This window comes from Mastigoproctus giganteus, chromosome 3 (genome assembly GCF_048544385.1).
Source record: "Mastigoproctus giganteus isolate SK-2022 chromosome 3, ASM4854438v1, whole genome shotgun sequence".
NCBI classification, from domain to species: domain Eukaryota; kingdom Metazoa; phylum Arthropoda; class Arachnida; order Uropygi; family Thelyphonidae; genus Mastigoproctus; species Mastigoproctus giganteus.
Genome location: NC_143577.1, coordinates 197,091,273 through 197,113,052, shown reverse-complemented (window position 1 = coordinate 197,113,052; position 21,780 = coordinate 197,091,273). Strand labels below are relative to the sequence as shown.

General features: G+C 39.9%; 1 protein-coding gene across 1 annotated transcript in view; it reads right to left on the bottom strand.

The window, feature by feature from the left end:
- Positions 1–405: 405 nt before the first annotated feature.
- LOC150088555 (tubulin-folding cofactor B-like) overlaps positions 406–21,780 on the bottom strand; it is a 38,371-nt gene continuing 16,996 nt past the window's right edge. Inside the window, exon 2 of the mRNA XM_090369559.1 lies at positions 406–2,514. Coding sequence (XP_090225685.1) covers positions 1,764–2,492 — 729 coding nt within the window. The 5' untranslated portion in view covers positions 2,493–2,514 and the 3' untranslated portion in view covers positions 406–1,763. The remainder of the gene's footprint in view (positions 2,515–21,780) is intronic.

Sequence of the window (21,780 nt, the reverse complement as noted above, 5' to 3'; positions counted from 1 at the left end):
CCTTTGCTTCTTATATCAAATGTGCCTTTAAAAAAGCAACAGAAACCTGAAGACTCATCTACAAGATTTCAGTAAAATAAACAGTAACTGAATGTTACCACAAATGTTTAAATTGGATGATGTTTTTAAAAAACAATGCATCAAATTTAGATACTAGAATGGTGATCCATCCAGTTGAGTGATTAGTAGGACATTCCAGTTTGAAAGCAATGACAGAATATACAGAATTGGTTCCCACTTAAAATTATTAAATATATTAAAAAAAAAATTATCCAAAACCATAGAGTGCAAATTTTATTAGCATTTACAGATCAAGATATTTTTATGCTGCAATTATCACATGAATGGCATTAAATAGATCTTTTCCAGACAATATATCGAATCCAACTTTGAAATATTTGAAAGGATACAGTTGAAGAAAGCCTTGTAAAAATTGCATACCAGCAGGGCCAGAGTGGCAGGATTTTGGCCCCGTGTCCTTCCACTGTCCCAGATTATTTGTTTTTAGGAATTGGATGAATACATCCCCAAACAAACTTGGAACAAAACTTCTGGAAATTAAGGGTTGGTCTGACACTCAAGAACACAGAATATATTCACAGATCAAGTGAATATTGAACAAAACTGCCTCTCCTCTTATCAGTCTCAACATTAAACTGAATGGCACCTACAGTAGGAAACTTTAAGTGATTCCAGTGTCAAGACTTTCTCAAGCTGAATGCTAGCCTGCCTTTTACTTGCCTGTGATAATCAAGTTTAAGTGTACTTCAATTTTTTCTGGCTGCCTGCAGTTTAGTGAGCTCTTCTGAATTGTAATGCTGGTTTCTACATCCAAATATCAGTGATCTTTCATATGCTGTAATTCTGGATGGCATGTTTGGCAACCGTAATGCTATTCATAACAGGAATGTTATTAATGCTGCTCAATCAATAAAGACATTATTTAAACATCTATTTGACAGGCCAAGATCTTTCAAAATCATTCTCCCTTTTCAACATAGCCAACTATTAGCAAATGGGAATATCATAAACATTAATTGAACATGGCATTGATAAAATATCTATTTACTGTTGCAGGAGAGGATTTAGCTGATATACTGCCATATATCAACACAGCCTTTTATACATGTATTACAGATATGGTTACTGTATTCTGACAAAATAAGAGGGGAGGGAACCCAAATTTTGTATAGTACTACAAGATTTATGCAGTAATCTATATAATATGTATTATTTTGTACTGCAAAATATATAAAATTAAGAAGTGGTAGGCAAAGCTAAGAATTCCCTTTCTTCAGAGAAAAACCTCCCTAGGTTGCCTTTTAATGATTAAAATGATACAAGGAAAATTTTACCTGATATAATCCCCAGCCAATATTATCCCTCCCAAAAAAAATTCATACTCCACTGGCTCGTAGAAACTCAAACTGTTTCTGCAGTAAGCCAACAGAATACAAAATTGCTGTGAAAAAAGAAAACTGTCTTCCTCATTCAACAATTTGTTTGCATTAACATCTGGTGATTAATTTTATATACATAATTGATTAATAGCTGCAGAGTCCAACAATTGAAGAATAACAATTCAAAATAAATTATAGTTTGAAAATATATTCCACAGTTCACAGATTCCTTTTCCTGGGAAAACTTCTACATTTATGCTTTAATGGCATTTTCATAAAATAAATGAAGCTGTGCACTAAATTCACATCTTGAAGCAAATTGCCAAGAGTTAAGTAATTCAAAAAAAAAATAGCATAAGAGAATCATATTTCATCATCTATATTCTCTTTCTCTTCTGCTACATCTCCAAGAGAAACATCTTTAGGTTTAACAAATCCACCATATTTTGGTGGACACTCAAAATACCTCTTGTTATCTATACTTCCATCATTTTTTCCTAAAGGCTCTTCATATTGCACTCCCACCCAGTAACCTGGCTTAAAATGAGTGGTTCCCACAAACATCACTGTTCCTTTTCTAACTGGTTGTCCTGCAACTTTAACTTCACAAATACTACCAATGTTAATTTTCTTGGCTATTTCTTCTTCCTCCTTTAGTTTCTCTTCCATTTCTAACCTGTTCTGTTCATCATAGGGACCTAGTTTGTTTTTCATCTTAAATGCTTTAAGTGATTCACCACGTTTGGCATATTCTTCTTCTGACATTTCATACTTTGGAACTTTAGAAATATCTTCAAAATCACCAATTTGATGACTGGAATCAACAACATGAATTATCATGTTATCTTCAACTGAATAAGATTCAAGTGAAGAAGATTCATTATCCATTTTGGTGACAAGCTGATTGTCTTTTGTCCTCAGCTGAATTTCCATCGAAGTTAAAGATGCTCCTGTAATCATTTCCAACTTTCCTTTTAATTCTCCAATAGTAAGTGTTTTGGGAAAACGCTTCTCAGTCACAAAACTACTGACATTACTTGACACCAAAACTCTTACTACTTCTGACATGGCTGGAACTACCTGGTCATTCATATTATCTTCACTGGAATGGTACCTATAAAGGAAAACATCCAGTTTAAGGAAATAAAATAAGAAAATGTCATTATACATGACTAATCCAAATTAAAACATCTCAAAACTAAATTACCATCTATAAAGGCTACATACAACCACAGAATTTTATCCAGCTAGTCCTCACATCAAAATAAGAATTTCAGCATAATTCAGTCATAAAACTATTGCCTAACATAGTAGGGGATTTAAGTACGAATAATCTGACTATTCATTTTCTACAAGGCACAAAACTACTTAGCTTGAGTGGGAGATCTCATTCAAAGCCTTTCAGAATGCTGCTTGTAGATGCCAAATGACATTAAGCAGAAAATCTTGATTGTCAGAAATGGGATTAATAAAAGCCTCAAGCTGGATGAAATCCAAAATAAGCAGGTCATGAGTGGATCACACAGCAATTCCATTCTGTGCATCTTTTGATGCAAGGTATAGCCAGAAAAAACCATTTAACATTTTATCTTAGTTCATCCGTAACATACAGTCATAACATATGTAATAGTACAATTATTATTATTAGTGACATATGATGCAAGGAAACTAGTTTATAAAGCATTAGCCAAAAAAAAAAAAAATAATATCACTTGTTCATCCCCTCCTATAATTTGCCTAGTTCTTCCTTTAATTTAATCAAACTGCCCACCTCTACACCAGATGGAAGTGGGATCGGGACCTTATCATCCCCACCATAAATTACCGTCCCCATCATGAGGAGTTAAGCCTCTACTACCAGCCAGGCATCGCCCTGCTTCTAGTATAAGCATATTTTACAAACTCAACAAAATAAAAACTATTTTGATCATTGAACAACTGTACCAAATTATTTTCTGATAGAGCGAGCATCCCCGCTCCAAGGTCCTCATACATCGGACACTCAAGCAGCACGTGGAGGCCAGTCTCCAGCTCCCCACAAGCACATAACTCCATCGGGGACAACCCCAACCGAAACAACCTTGACTTCAGGCCATGTCCGGTGAGAACAGCACAAGCCGCAAGCCCAAACTGGAGCTAGGAACAACGCCTTTCTCGACTCACTACATGAACCAAAGGCACGAAGGCAAATAAATGTTGACCCTTCTCAGAATTGGTCCAATGCATTTGCCAATTCATCACTGACTCATCTTAGTTCAGATGACAGTCAAGCATTGCTGCAGCCTGCCCCACCGGCCACGACCTGATGCCAAAAATCCGTCTAGAGACTCCTCTCTTAAGGGTATATCGCAAGGCATACTGAGCGACTACCAACTCAGCTGGCATTTTACCAGCAAGAACGCATAACACTTCAGTAGCCACAGTCTGCATGGCCTAGTGATTCTCAGAAGAGCAAATCTCTTTGCAGAAGACAAAATCCTTCGGACATGTGAATGTTCAATTCACACGTCTGAATGAACAATGCATTCATATACTACCAAGGTAGTTATTTATCAAGCTATTCATAAAAGGCCTCCTGGGCTTTCGCCCATATGCCTCTTTTATCACAATTGTTATGCTTTTACAATTTCATTGTAAGTCAAATATATCAACAACAATTACAATAGTCTAACTTGACTAATAACAGAAACAAAACTGAACAGCACAACCATTAGCCTCGTGGCGGGAATGGTGTCTCCTCCCCCACCACGAGGAGGTAGGTTGCCCTATCCAGGAAACCATAGTCCGAAACTCGCCAGACAAAAATAATACAAAATTGATTCTTTTACATACATAATGATTTCAACTACAACTTTACCATTCTGTATCATTACAAGGACATACTCACATCCGTCCAGTCCCCATATACCATAGACGTTGGACTGCAACCGGCAACTCCCGGCCACCACCTGGAGAAGCCATCCATTTCTATTACTGGGGAAATCCACCTCAGCACAGCAACCAAATCCAGTCTAATTCAGTCCGCCTTTTTAGCATATCAACGTCTCACAAATAATCAGGACATATCCTGTCATTCACAGCATGTGCTGAGGGTGACTTCCTTCTCCAGCAATTCACACATTTCAGCGTGTCTGCATGCTTAGTGCAAGACTTAAATGTATGGCCTCTCCCGGCACAGTGACCACAGAATTCATCCGCATCGCAGTACCAGGGCACATGGCCATGCCATACACTTGAAACATGGTGTTGGGGTCCACAGGTCCCGGACACGGTGTGAGCTCCATTTCAAGAAAATTCTTGAGCGATTTAGCAACAGTCTCCTAAAACGATGCATTCATATACTACCAAGATAGTCATTCGTCATTTGAGTGAGCTTCCTTCCCAAGTCGCCACCGGGGTTCTCACCCAAATGCGACTTAGTCTCATTCGTACATTTTCTACCAATCGGCAAGTTGTTTAATTTAACATCAAAAGAAAATAAAATACGAAGACCCTACCGGTCAACTCAAATACCAATAGACTGTTAATTATTAGAATATTAATTTGACCTTTAGCCTTGCGGCGAGGATGGACAATCACACCACCACCACAGGGAGGTAGGTCTCTACTTTCTAACATTTTGCCTCACCTCAACTCTTGACAAGCCTTAACAAAACAAAAATATGCCATTATACAATTCTTGGTATTTACTATACAATTCTTGGTATAACTGCTATGATTAATTAGCCCCTGTCACAGACAGGTACCAGCCAAGACCACACTCAGTTTTGAAGTTGCCAAAGGGAGAGAAACCTCACCCAATCTGCAACCCAGATCTAATCAGCCAGTCCTTTCAATCGAGTTTACTTGTGGCACTGCAGGCAACCACCCTGCGATCACTACACAATGGATGTACCATATAGGTATACCATTCAACCTGCCACTGCTAGAATTACTTTAATCCTACTGTCTCTCAACCATACACACGTCTCTCAACCATAAGCAGGAGAGATTCCCCCTTCCTGCTAAGTGCCAACTGCGAGGCCATCCTCTATGTATTCACTTACTACCAAGTTAGTAGTGTGTGTGTGTGTGTGTGTGTGTGCGCATATAAGTGTTTTTAGGGTCAAGTGGCACCAGGGATTTACCCCATCTCTGCATAGTTTACTTTGTGGTGTATTACAGTACATTTTAAATGACAGAGATTAAAAGGTGTATGGATCTTGGATCGTGTAATGCCATGCGCCTCTTAGTTTCCTGAGATTTCGGTGGCTAGGACCAAAAAAAAATAATAAAATAAAGTGATTTTTATTATTTGTGTTGATGTGGGGGTATTGTCGCTTTAATTTGTTAGGCCGAATGCTGGGCATATGGCAGTTTTGATGTATTAATTTTGATGTGTGGGACTTTTGCTAGCGTGAAGATAGAGAAGGAGGGGTGACAGAAGACTGGAGGGAAAAAGGCAGAAGTATGCGGCCCCAGGTTCAGTGAGGCATGCCCATGCCCCACCAGAGAGGAAACAGGGGATGGCGAGAAGGGGGGAGGACCGTGTGGCCATCCCCTCCTCCCGGAGAGTTAGGAATTATAGGATTATAGGTGAAGGGGGCTAGAGTGCCCTCTTCAGGTCTCCAATATGGCCTGTCTCATGTCTATTTCTCTTTATTGTCACTCATTTGGCAAGCCCCATCCTTGTGTTCCTCTTTTTTTTGGTTCAGCATCTTTCTTTGATTGTGTGGTAGCTGGTTTTTTTTTTTTTTTTTGTTTACTTCCCTATCAGGTGGTTTCGGTTATCTTAAACGGGTAGTGTTCCGTTCTCAACTTTGGGTGACATTCCAATGGTCATCAACCATCTGCCAATATCCCTGTCCTTGGTGTCCATATTTGGTTTCATTGCTCCTATTGGCCTTGGTGGATGGCTATTTGTAGTTTTCTTCTGGAGAAGACGTCTTGGGCAAAGAAACTAAAGGCCGCAAATTCTTCTGGTGTATCCAGGAGATGGTGTTCCTGGGTGTTAGGGATGTATTTAATTCTCGTGATCATTTGACATCTGATGTCTTCATATATTTCACACTCATGCATAACGTGATGCCATGTTTCTAGTTTGCTGCAGAGATTCTTCGATTATGCCCAAGGCATTTAATTTTACCTTGAAAGGCTAGGCCCAGATACAGCTTGGTTACTTGGGGAATACATTTTTTTGTTATCGCTCCTTTTTCCACATCTGTCCATCTTCTCTGCCAAATTTGTATGAGGTGGTCCACTATTTTGTTTCTCGTTTTTCCTGTTTTTGGTGATGTCAATGGTAAGACCGTTGTAGGTGGTTTGGGTTCCTTTGGCTAGTAGATACATGAGTCCACTGCGGGTTACCTCTAAATCCAAGGGTAGGGTCCTTGCAAGGACCTGTAGGGCATTCGTACTAAATGTGTTACATGCTCTTGTTATTCAACTGTCCAGTAAAGGATACTGGACATGTTGGATCATGTCCAGTATCCTTTTATTCACTGCTGTTCCTGCTTTCTTGTACCATATGGGAGATCCATATGTTATTATCAGGATGAAGATGGATTTATAATACAGGGACAGGGTTCTCCTGTTTAGCACCCAGTCCCTGCGTGTAACTCTGGCAATGAGCGCTGTGTATTTCCACAGTTTCTCTTTTAGATAGATTAGGTGTGGTTTAAATGATAAGTTCTGATCGATGATCAGTCTTAGATATTTAATTTGCATTGACAGTTTGATTGTTTGTCCTGCCAGCTTGATTTGTGGTGGTCTAAGGTTTAACCGCCTTCGTAGTATTGAGTCAGTCTTCGTTGGCAAGATTGTTAAGGTGTGTAGTTTTGTCCAGTCCTGCAAGATTTCAAGGGCTTGGTTTGCAAGCGTTTCAAGGTTCTGTCCAGAATCCGCCGCGACCTTGAGGACGAGGTTGTCTGTGAAGGCCTGGGCCTCCACCTTGCCCAGGTCCATGGTGAGGAACTGGTCAAACACCATGTTCCACAGGAGCGGCCCCAGGACAGATCCATGAGGGCAGCCACTGCAGACCGGCCAGGTCAACTTCTTGTAGGGCGTTATTACTTAGACGTTTCTATTCAAGAGATACGTTTTAATGCTCCTGTGCAAATTGCTTGGTGTTCTCGCTGCCCTGAGCTGCCAGGACGCTCGGCCACCAGAGTGTGTCGAACGCCCCAGCAAAGTCGACGGCTATAACCAGGAAATATTTCTTGGTACACTGCATCACTTTAGTGATTAGGCCTTGGATTGCATCTATGGGCGAAGATTGCGATTTGAAGCTGTATTGCTTGGGTGAATTCAGGTTTGCCTCATTATAGTGGTTGTGGATCCTTTTATGTAATAATCTTTCCTAAAGCTTGCTGAGTGTCGACAATAAGGCTATGGATCTATATGAATTGGAATTTTCCTAGTGTCTGTTTTGATTTTTGAGGATCAGTTTTAGATTGGCCATCCTCCAGCTGGTGGGGAACTGGCCCTCTTTGATACAGGTTTTGTACAGTGCAGGAGGTCCGGCATAACCTCCGCTGCTTTCTTGACCATTTCCGGCTCGATGAGATCGGGGGCCAAGGCACTTTTTGTTCCTGGTTTGTGATACCTCTTCTTGTAGTTCGTTGGCTGTGAAAGGGGGCTCTAGTTGTTGGGTCTCATATTCTTCATTTGCTTGGCAGATGGCTTTCTGGTCCTCTGTTAGTATGCCTGGTGGGTCTTGGATTAGATTGCTGAGTATATTATTTATTGAGTCTTGCCATGTTGCAGTGAGTGTTCCTTGCACCGTCTTTGTTGCAGTCATCACTTTGCCAATGGGGAGTTTGTGGTGATTTTATACACCACTCCCCCGGGTTCAATATTTCCCGTTACTTGGACAAGTCGTTCCCAGGATGTTTTCTTGTTTTTCTTGATGGTTTCTGTATAAAAGTTTCGGATTTGTCTATATTGTTGTCTCTGTTCCACGACTTCCACCTCGGGCCCATGTTCTTCATGCCCTTTGATACTGCTTTCTTTTATCCTGCTTGTCTTCTCATTCTTTGCAGCTCCAGAGTCCACCATGGCATGGCTCCCGTCATCGGAGTTTTCCTTTTCATGGCCGCTTCCGCTGCATTGGTGATTATGCAGGTTATATCTTGTGCGAACTGGCTGAGGTCTGTCCTTTTGCCTTTGGTCTCCTGTCTGTCCAAGTCCTCCATGTACTGTCTCCCTTGGGTGGATAATAAATTGCAATAGGCATCCCAATTTGCTTTCCCGATTGCAAATCTGTTTGACAGGTATTTTGTGGCAACTGTTCTAGCCTGATTCTTTTGAATGCTGTAAGTGATGGCTCGGTGGTCAGACAGTCTGTGCATTTTGTACAGTCCAGTGGGTAACTGTTTGTATCTCTTTTTTTTTGGACGTTAAAAGTTATGTCAATCGTTTCTTCCCATAGCATGTTACAAGATGTTGAGAGGCAGAACGGCTGGTTTATGACTGTAAATATTGAATTTGCTAGGAAGTCTTCTAGTTTCCATCCGTTTGAGGTTCCCCTGCGGTCCGGTGCGGCACTGTGCCAGACAGGTGATTAGCAGTTAACATCCACTCCAATCAAGATTTTATGCCCTGCCAGGGTTGTCTGTACTGATTGTAGATATGTTGTGGCAAAGTCGATTTCTACTCCAGGCCTACAGTAGAGGGCTATAATGTAGTAGCTGCCTATGGAGCATATTATATGGGCACAGGCTGCCCAGGGCGTGCAAAGCTGTGGTATCTTTATAACCGTTATCTCTGGATTTCTTACTAGTACTGCTGCCCCAAGGAGTGTCTTCATTGCTTTGCACAATTTTATAATTGAGCGGGTATCCCCTTACTTGTTTCTGATTGGGATATGGTTCTAGGACTATGATAATGTCGGCATTATCCTCATCTGCTTGGATTGGTACCTGCTCAACAACCGCTCGAGCTCGGTGGGCGTTTAGTTGGTGTATCTTTAGTACACCGCAATTGTATTTTTTATGTTGTATTCCCATAATCTATTCTTTGTTGGTAGGTGCCTTTTACTTGAGATAGGTGGGACAGTTTGAGTCTCGGATGGAGTGGTTGTGTTCCATTCTACGGCTTTTGCAATTGGTGCAGATGGGTTCCTTAGTTTTGTTGGGGCAGTTCTTAAAATCATGTCCCCTCTCTGAGCAGTGGCTGCAGGTTGGTTCCTTTTGGGCACAGGTGTGAGTGGTGTGGCCATATTTGCAACATCTAAAGCACGTCGGTATGGCCATATTTGCAACATCTAAAGCACGTCGGTATGGCCACATGCTCTCTAAAACAGAGGCAGTTCCACTCAATAAAAATCCTGCTTTGGTTTTTTAGGACCTGTGTGCCACCCCTTCTTGATTCAGTAGGTGGCTTTTTAGGTTTCTTCTATATATTTCTTCCGTGAATTGTTGTAGCTGTAGATTTTGATCCACATTGACAATAACTATTGATGGGCTTTTTTTTTGGGGTCTCTGCCATGAGTCCCTGGGCATTTATCTTGGGGTTTGTTATTATCCCCTTGGCTTCCTCCTTGCTTTCCATCTCAATTAAGATGACAGGACTTCTTGTTTTCCGGATAGACTTTATCCTAGTGTCTTCGAAGTCCTCTGAGATTGTTTATGACTTTTTTGCTTTATTTGTTCACTGGAGGGTCTCTTCTCCGGTGGGTCTCAGTATGACGATGTTCGGGATTTTCAATAATACTTTTTTTTGTCAGATTTCCACTTTCTTTATTTTCTCTGCCTTTTCTGGTATATTCCTCAGTGCTTGGGCATATGTGGGGGGGCACGCTATGGCAGTTTGTTTGCCCCATATTCCATATAGGTTTGTAGCCGCGTAGCTATTCTCTCACTTTCTATGTATGTATCATGGAGAATCGTCTCCATTTTGTGAAATATTGTCACAATTTGAAACCTCAGTCCAGAGGATTCTCTGTTAGGGTTCTCTTTGAATATATTTTCAAGGGCCGTTTTTAAAATGAGTGTTTTCTCATAGAGTCCTCTGGAAGAGGGTGGTTCCTGTTGTTTGTCATCATTGTTTGTTTGTTTCCCTTTGAGATGCTGTGGGGTCAGGCTGCTCTCTAGATTCTGTCTGGGAGCGGGTCACTCGCTTGTAATTTTTCGCTTGGCTTGAGAGGCCTCTGATCGGGTGTCCTCCATCTCTTCTGTCTTGTCAATAATGTAGAGGTAGTCACTTTGTGACTGCATCAAGGATTCCATAATTTTTTCTGCTTTTCCTTCCATTTAGCAAATTCCGGATAACCGGGACAGTTCGGTTTATCGGGCGTATATTGGGATGATCTGGTAGGGCACTGAAAATGCTGTCAGACAATGTCCTCCACAAATCTATGGTTGAATTTGGAGGCAATGAAGTTTTGGGCTATCCCCCCTCGGTTACTGGGGGGGGACAGCCTAGTGTGAAAATGCTCCCAGAAGAGCAGGATCACTTCCCATAAGGGCTTCCGGGGACGCCGGAGGCAATGGTGTCATTAGTAATTCCGTGGGATGCATGGGTAAGGAGTTGACAGTCAGCCAGGCAAAGTTTATGGCAAGGGGGGGGGGGGTCACTGAATTCATTGCTTCTGGTTTAATATACACATACAGCAGTTAATATACACATAATATAACATACAGTAGTTATCAGCACAGTTTGGTGGAGCAAACTTCCTGCTCAGTTATGTGAATGCATCGTTCAATTATATCTCACTGTGTATGTGCAGTAACCATGCATATACCAACTTCTTCATAACCTTAGGCATTTAGCCAAGAAATATTTTTAGTCTATGATTAGTTATGAAATAGTAGAGTATGTGACAATATGCAACAGTATAAATGAAATGTTCAAGAGCAGGTGGGAGGAACAGTAAATACTAGTAAAAGGAGAAGTATAAAGTGAAGTCAATGAACACATTGCAAAAAAAGAAGGAAAAACAGTAATTAAAGAGGGGTAGTTAAGCATGCTGGAGCATAAAACCCATCCTCTGATTAATTAGAGGATGGGGATTACAGGCATTGACATTAAGAGCAATTGGTGTGATGTAAGTGTATTAAGAGTATTGTAGGGGTAGAATCTTTTTTTCATTTATTGAGTAAAGCAGCCCCTAGCCAAAACTATATATCCACTATACATATTAGAATTAGCATTAGTAGAGGCATTTGATGCAAGAAAGCAAGCTTATGCAGCATCAGCCAAAAAAAAAAAAAAAAAAAAACACAACCCACTTCCACTTCACCCCTCTGTTCGTTCAAAATACCTGTCCAGCTGAGCCTTAAACTTATTTAGGCTATCAACCTCCACCACAAGGGATGGAAGTCTGTTCCACCAACCAACCACCCGCTGGCTAAAGGCAAATTTCCGCACGTCTATCCTACATCTGTCTTTCCTCAATTTGAATTTATGCCCTCTCAGGTGATTATTCTGAGCAAGAGGAAGAATCCCATCAGCATTGAGCATGCTTAAACCATTCAAGGCTTTATACACCTCTATCAGATCACCTCGCTGGTGCCTAGTCTCCAGACACTGTAATTTGCAAAACTTAAGCCTTTCTTCGTAAGAGCACCCCTTTGTTCCATTCACTAATCTTGTTGCCCTTCTCTGTACTCGTTCCAGCAGCTCTACATCCTTCTTGAAATGAGGCCTCCAGACCTGTATACAGTACTCTAGGTGTGGCCTGACCATTGCCTTATACAATGGAATAATCACCTCCTTATCCCTGCTGGAAAAATTCCTGTATATCATTGACAATACTCCATGAGCTACTCTTGCAGCCCGTCTGCACTGCTCAGAGAACTTCATATCTGCCTGCACAACCACCCCCAAGTCCCTTTCATTCTCTACCACTGTCAGTGTAGTACCACAGAGTTGATACGTTGCTCTGGGGTTGCTGTTTCCCATGTGTAGTACTTTACATTTGTCAATGTTAAACTTCATTTGCCACCTCTCAGCCCATCTGCTCAACCTATCCAGATCCTGTTGCAGCAGCATAGTGTCAGTAGTGTCCTTGACAACCCTGCCAACCTTTGTATCGTCTGCAAACTTGGACATTAAGCCCGATATACCATCATCAATATCATTTATAAATACAGAAAACAATAATGGACCCAACACTGAGCCCTGAGGGACTCCACTAATAACATCAGTCCACGATGAGCAGTGTCCATTGATTACCACTCTCTGTCTTCTCCCCCTCAACCACCCCTTTATCCATAGCAGCAATTTGCCTCCAATGTCACACTGCTCCAATTTGTGTAGCAGTCTTCCATGTGCAACAGTATCAAAAGCCTTTCTAAGATCCAAGTATATAATATCAAAGTTATTCCCTGCATCCAGTTCTCTTGTGACTGCATCATAGTATCCAATCAAGTTGGTCAGGCAAGACTTCCCCTTAACAAAACCATGCTGTGTCTGAGCTATAACTGAAGTCTTGTCTAAATGATCCTGCAGTGCTTCTTTAACCAGTGCCTCCATTAATTTTCCTGGAACAGAAGTTAAGCTCACAGGTCTATAATTACTTGTGTCAGCCTTTGATCCTCCTTTGTGAATTGGGGTCACATTTGCACATTTCCAGTCTATGGGTACCTCCCCTATATTATACACATGGTACAATATACAATTATTGACAATTATCTTATAGGCAGAAATATAATGTAAATCATATATGAATTCAATTAGTACAACATGACAAACTAACCATACTTTGCAATGGTCATCCTGAACTCAGCTACACAACGAGCTGGACAAGCAGGATAAACAGAATACCGAAGTTACTCCAACAGCTGCACAGCAAGGCAACATGTTCTGTTCCACTGAACACAAGAAGCTGTATGATTACTGGTGACAAACTAAATATACCTCACAATGCTCATCCCAAAATTAGCCACAGAACAATGAACTGGACAAGCAAGATAAAAAAAAATACTAAAATCATTCAAATAGCTGAGCAGTACAGGGAACTACACATCAACAGTTACAGCAGCATGAAACTTACATTTGTAATCAAGTTGAGTCCAAACACATTCAATTAGAAGCAGTCATGCAATATAGTCAATCAATACTAGTAGTTACAAAAGAAACCACTGAAGAAACTGTCTGCACACAAACGTCAACATCCCAGAGAGTGATCATCACACTGCATTGCAGTAGCCCACAGTAATCTCCAAAAAGATAAACAGTTTAAGGAATATCAATCCACCAGCAGCCAGAGAGCTCAACAAAAGTTATCCATATTAATTATAAAAACCAAAACTGGAAGAAGCTATTATTGCAGGATCAACCCAAGAAAAACTATAGTTAAGGCCTCTTGCTAACAGTGTTGGCAGGAGCAGAAGTGGACACCCACCCATACAGGAAACAGAGTACCAACATCCTGTCCACTTCTGCAAAGAAATTTCTCTGTTCCTGTACAAAAAAAAACATACTATTCCATGTAAATAAGAGGGTACATTCCACCAATTCATCCATCATTTAATCTTAACCCTTCCAATTGCAAAAGCATATTCCTTCTTCAGAAAACCAAATTTGGAAAATTTTGAAAAAGGCAATAAAATTCTCTTTTTTTTTTTTTAAAAAGAGGACAGTTCAATCCCACCCACCAAAAAAAGTAACATTAACAATATTATTTAGTAATTCCAAGCATAAATCAGCATATTCCAAACAATTAAAAATAACGTGTTCCCATGTTTCTAGATCACCACACATACAGTTGCACCTTTCTATGATCCAAAGATTATGCAGTTTAGCAAAAATGATCTGTGACCTGTTAATAAGAATGTACAATGTAGATTAGGTACTAAACAGATCAGTTTAATAATTTACACCATTAACGTAAGGGAAAATTGAATGTTATTCTACCTTTTCGGAAAAATTCCATCTGTTTTGCCATTATAAAAATGGCACTCCAAAATCCTCTTCTTTTTGTTTAAATCATTTAAAGGGTTAATTTTAATGTGCATCAACTCGGATTTTATACCTCTTCTCAAATAAAAGGACAGGCCTCTAAATACCAACTAAATCAAGCAGCATTTTGCCAGTTAACACTTGCAAAGCTTCCATGAATACCATTCTGCTGGCCATAAACATTTTGAGTAACGCTGGCCATAAACATTTTGAGTAACATAACTATGTATAGAATAAAGCTTTCTGGTGTTTCTTACCTTGGGCTACATGGCCAACCCAGACTGATACATCATACATAAAATAGGCAGAAAAATCCAATTAAAAATCAAATGAAGTGCTTTCTCCTTTATCCCAATTGCATTATTCTTGAGATCACTGCAATAAACTTCTTCACTTTCTCTGATATAAAGTTCAAGCCACTAGAAATGCATAATCCCAAGTATGTACTTAATTATTAACATCTGCCGTAAGGAAATATCATTTAACCTTACGAGAAAAGGTCTACTAAGAGCCAATTTATCCTTTAACTTAAATTTGATTTTAGTTTTGGATGCAGATATTGTCAACCTATGTAAACCACACCATTTGCATAATTTAATTCTTTCAATATGTGATCAGATCTTATTTCAAGCTTATTTTTGTGCACAAAAATTCTTTTCTGGAATTTCTGTTCACAAGTATTACCTTATCATCTGCATAAGCTATTGTATGCAAGTGTTCAAAGTCTGTCTTTAGCCAATCTTGCAAAACCAAGTTCCACATTAAAGGGTCAAAGACAGATTCCCTGCAGACAGCCTGGAGTCACATGACGCATAATTGACCCAAAATTCAACTAACTCTTACTGTGCAATCTCTAAAATCATTTTAATTACAGAGAAAATATTAAAAGAACATTTAGCCATGTGCAACATCATCAAAACACCGTCCCAGCTAATGGAATCAAAGGCACCAGCAAAGCCTACAAAAATTCAAGTTATATTTATAATTAATTCCCAAATATTGCAATCTAAAGACTGCAGTGCATCCTCAGTGCCTACACTAGGAGTGAAGCCATATTGTCTGTTTGAAAGGCCAATATTATTATTTTTGGTAGATAGTAATCCACATGGCCAAAAGCTTCCCGTAAACTTTACTAAGACCAGGAAGCAATGCAATATGAAGCAAGTGAACTCATTGGTTTGGTTGGAGATTTTAGGATAATCTTGAGCAGAGTAACTTTCCAGGGCAATGGAAATACACTTAGACAGTTATTAAAAACTTGTAACAATTCATTCAAATAAAGATTAGAGAACTTATTATCTTCCCCCTCCAGCAGGTCCATACCTGGACATTTGTTATTTTTAATGGACTTAACAACAGTGAGAAATTCATCATTGGTAAAGGGTAATTCTGCAATGTCATTACCATAAGACTTATCCAACGAATTCATCTAGATTAATACATGGATTATCAGTCACATTATCATTACCTATAAGATGATCTAGATTGCACTCATGGCATCTTTCCAATTAGACGTCTCAGTGGGGTCACTGCCAATAGAATATATAATGTCAGGAGCTGCTCTGAATTTGCCAGTACAAATTTTATAAACCAATTCCCAAGGGTCATTATTTCCTGCTATTTTTACCAATGTTTTCCAGCAGTCATTTCCATTTAGTGATAGTATGGACATACTAGTTATGAAGACTGATAATGTTTCTTTAATCTAATAATTTCCAAGGCACTTTCTCTACGTTTGCCTTTCTGAAATTTCTTTCTAGCCTTATTAACCTGTTTTTTTCAAAAGAGTAAGCTGAGGTGTCCATCACTTAACCAGTCTGTTTTATCTGTTTCTGTTTCATAGCAGTTACACATATGCATCATGCAAGAACTCCACAGAATTCCCACCTATCATGTTAGATAATTCAGGGACCGTGACCACAGTTTGCTGAAGACTTTTTTCAAAGCTATCCCAGTTTGCATACTTAACCGCAAAGCGTCTTAAATGAATCAAAGCCAAAACTGTTTTCCCTATATGCATCGATTTCATAAAATATCACACGTTGATCACTCAATACACAATCAGATTTGACTTTCCATCCAAAGACAAATCTAGCACCAATTGAGTTAGTAAGAGTTACATCAATGTTTGATTCACCATTTACTGTCCAAAAGGTGGAGTCCTCCCCAGGTTGACTGAACTGCAAACTTCAGCACTGCTATCAAGTCACTTAAAGCTTTCCCTCTTTCATCAGCAGTGCCACTGAACCAAAGTGAACTCTTGGAATTAGAATCAATTGCAAACAATACAGGCAAATCTCCTAGCCTATCAAAAGCATTATTAATATAATGCTAAATATGACTGAATGTCAAAGTTGTATTTAAAATACACTGAAACAAACAAATGGCACCAACAGACTGAATGTTAATACAAACTGCAAGACTGTTACATAAGGATTCAATTTTGGTTAATACTAAATCAGAATTGAAAACAATTATTGCAGCTCTTACAAGGATTATATATAACAATATATATGGGCTCATGACAAGGATTACATATAACTCTACAGAAAAGGGATAACCAGCTATCTTATCATTCACATAAAGGTTCCTGAATACAAGCAACATTGGTATTTTCTCATTTACATACAATTTATTTCATCTGCAACAGATCAATTTTTACTGTTGGCATTCGTGGCGAGCAGACGTGCCTAATCCAAGGAAGCCAGTCGCCATCGCTGGACAGTGCAGTGTCGAGTCAGTTTGGTGCGACATAAGTAAGCATTGGGAGATCAAAATTGAGAGTAGGAGTGTGTTATAGGCCTAATGACTCTGATGAGTATAATAAGAAACTGTACAGGGAAATAGTGGGCCAGTAAATCAGAGAGTCTTATAATGGGGAATTTTAATTTCCCAGATATTGACTGGAATTTGTGGGTTGGTCACATACACACTAGCAAGGCTTTTGCGGATTTATTGGATGATTATTTTCTACATCAGCATGTTTGGGAGGCAACTAGAGGGAGTAATACTCTTGATCTGATTATCAGTAGTGATTCTTCGTGCATTAAGAATCTGCAGAGAAAGGAATCACTAGGTGGCAGTGATCACAGTGTACTGAAGTGGTATTTACTCAAAGAGGTAACCGTCAAGAGTAAGGGGAAGGGTTTTTGCTTTCATAAAGGTGAATACGGAGGTCTGAGACAGTATTTAAATTCTATACGGTGGAACCAACTGATGATGTCACCAATAGCAAATTCAAAATGGGAAGCATTCAAAGAATTTATCTTGGAGGTTACTAGGCTTTACCTCCAAGATGAACTAATGACACATATGGCAGAGAAGAACCTCAATGCTGACGGGATTGTTCCTCTTGCTGAGATTCTGCACCTGAGATGGGTGACATGGAAGCCTATGATAGATATAAGCTGGTCTGTAACCAAGTCACAAAGGAGATTAGGCAGGCAAAGGCAGATGAGAAATCTTTGGCAAAGGATGCAAAAAAAAAAAAAAAACAGCAAAGAGTTCTTTACCTATGTAAACTCTAGAAGGAAAGGGATGAATCAGATTGGTCCACTGGATATTGATGGTTCAACTGTTGATGATCCTGCTCAAGTGGCTAACAAACGAAATGAGTATTTCGCATCTACATTCACACATGAGAATGTTATTCAGGGAGGGGAATGCCAGACGTGAAGTAAGCCATTGAGCCAGATGATTTTTTAATAACTGAGAGGAAAGTGGAGGAGAAACTACTCTGGTTCAAAAGGACTTAGTTCTATTAGGAGACTCCATTGTAGGGGAAATATTCTTTTTAATAAGGATAGGTGGACTAAAACCAGGGTATGTCTGCCGGGAGCAAGTATTCATGATGTCACCAACAGATCAGATTTTAAGGGGGGGGGGAGAGAATATTATTATTCATGTGGAGACTAATGACATTAAGCATACACAATCTGATGATTTGTTAAACAAATATAGGACCATGCTGAAGAAATTCAGCGAGTTAGGTCACAATGTCTATGTGTCTGCAATTCTGCCCAGGCACGATAGGAGGGATTATATGCTAAAAGCATTGTGGATTAACTCAAGACTTGAAGAATTCTGCAAGGCTTTTGGGGTAAATTTTTATCAGCTTGGCCTGCACTTGTAGGTAGAAGGAATGTTTTGTAGAGATGGAATACATTTAAACAAAGGGTCTGTTTTTTTTGTTTATTGTTGGCACATCAGCTTCCGTGGCCATAATGCACCTCCCAAAGTTTTTGCATTTTTACTGTGATCCAAGTCCGAGGTGGGATTCGAACCTGCGACCTTTGGGTTGCCAGGCAGGCGCTTTACCTACCTGGCTACCCTGGTTGGCTTAAACAAAGGTGCAAAAGTTTTTGCCCGTATTACTGAGGATACCTTAAAGGTTCGGGAAAACTGCTAGTTTGGGGGAACAAGGGTAATATAGATACACGTTTATCTGATAGTATTGGTCAAATTAACTCTTGCACATACCTCAAGAGTATTTGTTTGTTACCGCAACAGAACATAGTAGCAAGATGTTCTGAGGGCAAAAGCATTTCAAATAAGCAGGAAGCAAATGCCAGGGAAGCTTAACTTTAAGGGGTGTATCAGGTTAGTTAACTATAAAAGAACACCAAGTCTTAGTTGTTTATACAGTAATGTCAGAAGTGTCATCAATAAAATGAGTGAATTCGAACTGTTGGTTAGGCCAAGTAACACTGAAACAATAGGGATAACAGAAACGTGGTGCCACCCAGAGATAAGGGTGGAGTTTCAATATGGTATGTATAATGTATTTAGGAAGGACAGGAAAGATAGAAGGGGCAGTGGGGTCATGCTGCTATCAAAAGTAGCCTGAGTGCGACGAAAGCTTTCCCGGATTCAGACGTTTCACATGCTAGTATAGAATCTGCATGGTGTGAAATAGTTGGAAGCAAAGATATGAGATTGGGAGTAATCTACAGGCCAGGTGAATGTGAAGATCATAATGAGAGCCTCTACATGCAAATGGAATGGGCAAGTGAACATGAATGTCTTATGAGCGATTTCAATTTGCCTCTAATTGATTGGAGCAAATTGGAAGGAAACTCCACATGGGGGACAAAATTTTTAAATCAACTAGATGATTGCTATTTCTATCAACATGTCAGGGAAAGTACTAGGGAAAATAATATTCTAGACCTCATCATCACCCATGAACAAGAAGGCATAATAGGGCTGACAGTACAGGAACCAGCAGGGCTACTGGGTTGATAGCATTTACCCTATAATCTTAAGGGAGGCAGCAACGGAGTGCATTGAACCATTGAGGCTAATTATGAGAGCATCACTGGACTAGGGAGTGATTCCATTACATTGAAAAAGTGCTTCTTTTTTTTTTGGTAGTTGGCGCATCGGCTTCTGTGGCCATAGTGCACCTCCCAAGGTTTGTGCAGTACTTTGATCCAAGCCCGAGGCAGGATTCAAACCCCGCAACTTTTGGGTTGCACGGCAGGCACTTTACCCACCTGGCTAGCCCGGTCGGCTTGGAAAAGTGCCAATGTATCTCCAATGTCATAAGGACAGTTCTAAGAGAGAAGTGAGAAATTACTGGCCAGTTAGTCAAACTTCAGTAGTAGAGAAAATCATGGAGACTATGATCAAGGGTGGAATTCAGGATCACTTAGATAGAAATGGAATTCTGAAGGATACCCAGCATGGTTTTACAAAGAGAAAATCATGTTTAACTAATCTGGTTTGCAATTTTGACAGGGTCACTCAAGAGCTGAACTTAGGGAATAATTTCAACATTTGTTTATTTGGATTTCAGCAAAGCATTTGGCTCAGTCCCACATGAGCGGTTACTTTATAAGCTGGAACAGGTCAGAATCACAGGGAAAATCCTTAGATGGATAGCAGAGTGGCTTCAGGGCAGGAGGCAGAGGGTTGTGATAAACAGTTATTCCTCATATCTGCCATAGGCAGATATGAGAAATAATATGAGGATTACAGACTAGCTAATATCTGCCTATGGCAGATATAAGCTAGTCTATAATCAGGTCACAAAAGAGGTTAGGCAGGCAAAGGCTGATTACGAGAAATTTTTGGCAAAAGATGCTAAGAAAAACAGCAAGGATTTCTTTACTTATATAAACTCTAAACAGAAGGAGATGAATCTGATTGGTCCACTTGATATCGATGGTTCGACTGTTGATGAACCTGCTCAGATAGCAAACAAACTGAATAAGTATTTTGCATCTACATTCACACATGAGGAGTTATTAAGGTTTGAAAATGGCAGAAGGTTATCAAATTGTAGCAGGGTGCTTAATGATTTTGTAATAACTGGGAGGAGAAATTGTTGAAGTTAAACATACGAAAGGCACCTGGGGTGGATGGGATCCATCCAGTTATGTTAAAGGAGGCGGCAAAGCAACTAAGCAAACCCTTAGCCATAATTATGAGAGCATCCTTGGACTCAGGGGAGGTCCCCACATACCGGAGATGTGTAAATGTATCCCCATTCACAAAGGGGGGATCAAAGGTTGACACGAGTAATTACAGACCAGTTAGTTTAACTTCTGTTCCGGGTAAAATAATGGAGTCACTGGTTAAAGATGCATTGCAGGATCATCTAGACAAGACTGCAGCAATAATTCAGGCACAGCATGGGTTTGTTAAGGGAAAGTCTTGTCTGACAAATTTGATAGATATGGTTAAAAAGGAACTGGAAAGCAAAAAATAATTTTGATATCATATATTTGGATTTCAGGAAAGCTTTTGTCACTGTTGCGCATGGAAGACTATTGTACAAATTGGAGCAGAATGGTATTACGGGTATGTTGCTACAATGGATAAAAGGATAGTTGAGTGGGAGAAGACACTGGGTGGTAATTAATGGGTGCTGCTCTTCGTGGACTAATGTTATTAGTGGAGTCCCAGAGGGTTCGGTGTTGGGTCCTCTGTTGTTTTGTATATTTATCAATGATATTGATGAAGGTATATCAGGCTTAGTGTTGAAGTTTGTAGATGATACAAAGGTTGGCAGGGTTGTTAATGGCAGTAATGGCAGTGTGCTACTGCAACAGGATCTAGATAATTTGGGCAGATGGGCTAAGAAGTGGCAACTCAAGTTTAACCTTGAGAAATGCAAAGTACTGCATATGGGTAGAAGTAACCCCAGAGAAACGTACCAACTGTGTGGTACTACACTTAAGGTGGTAGAAAGTGAAAAAGACCTGGGAGTAATTGTGCAGTCAGATATGAAGTTTTCTGAGCAATGCAGACAGGCTGCCAGGGTAGGTCATGGGATTTTGTCAATGATATATATAGGAATTTTGCTAGCAGGGAAAAGAAGGTGATTGTCCCTCTGTATAAGGCAACGGTCAGGCCTTGAATACTGTATACAGGTCTGGAGGCCTCATTTTAGGATGGATGTAGATTTGCTTGAGCGTGTACAGAGAAGGGCAATAAGATTGGAGAGGGGAATGAAGGGATCCTCTTACCAAGAGAGGATTAAGTTCTGCAAATT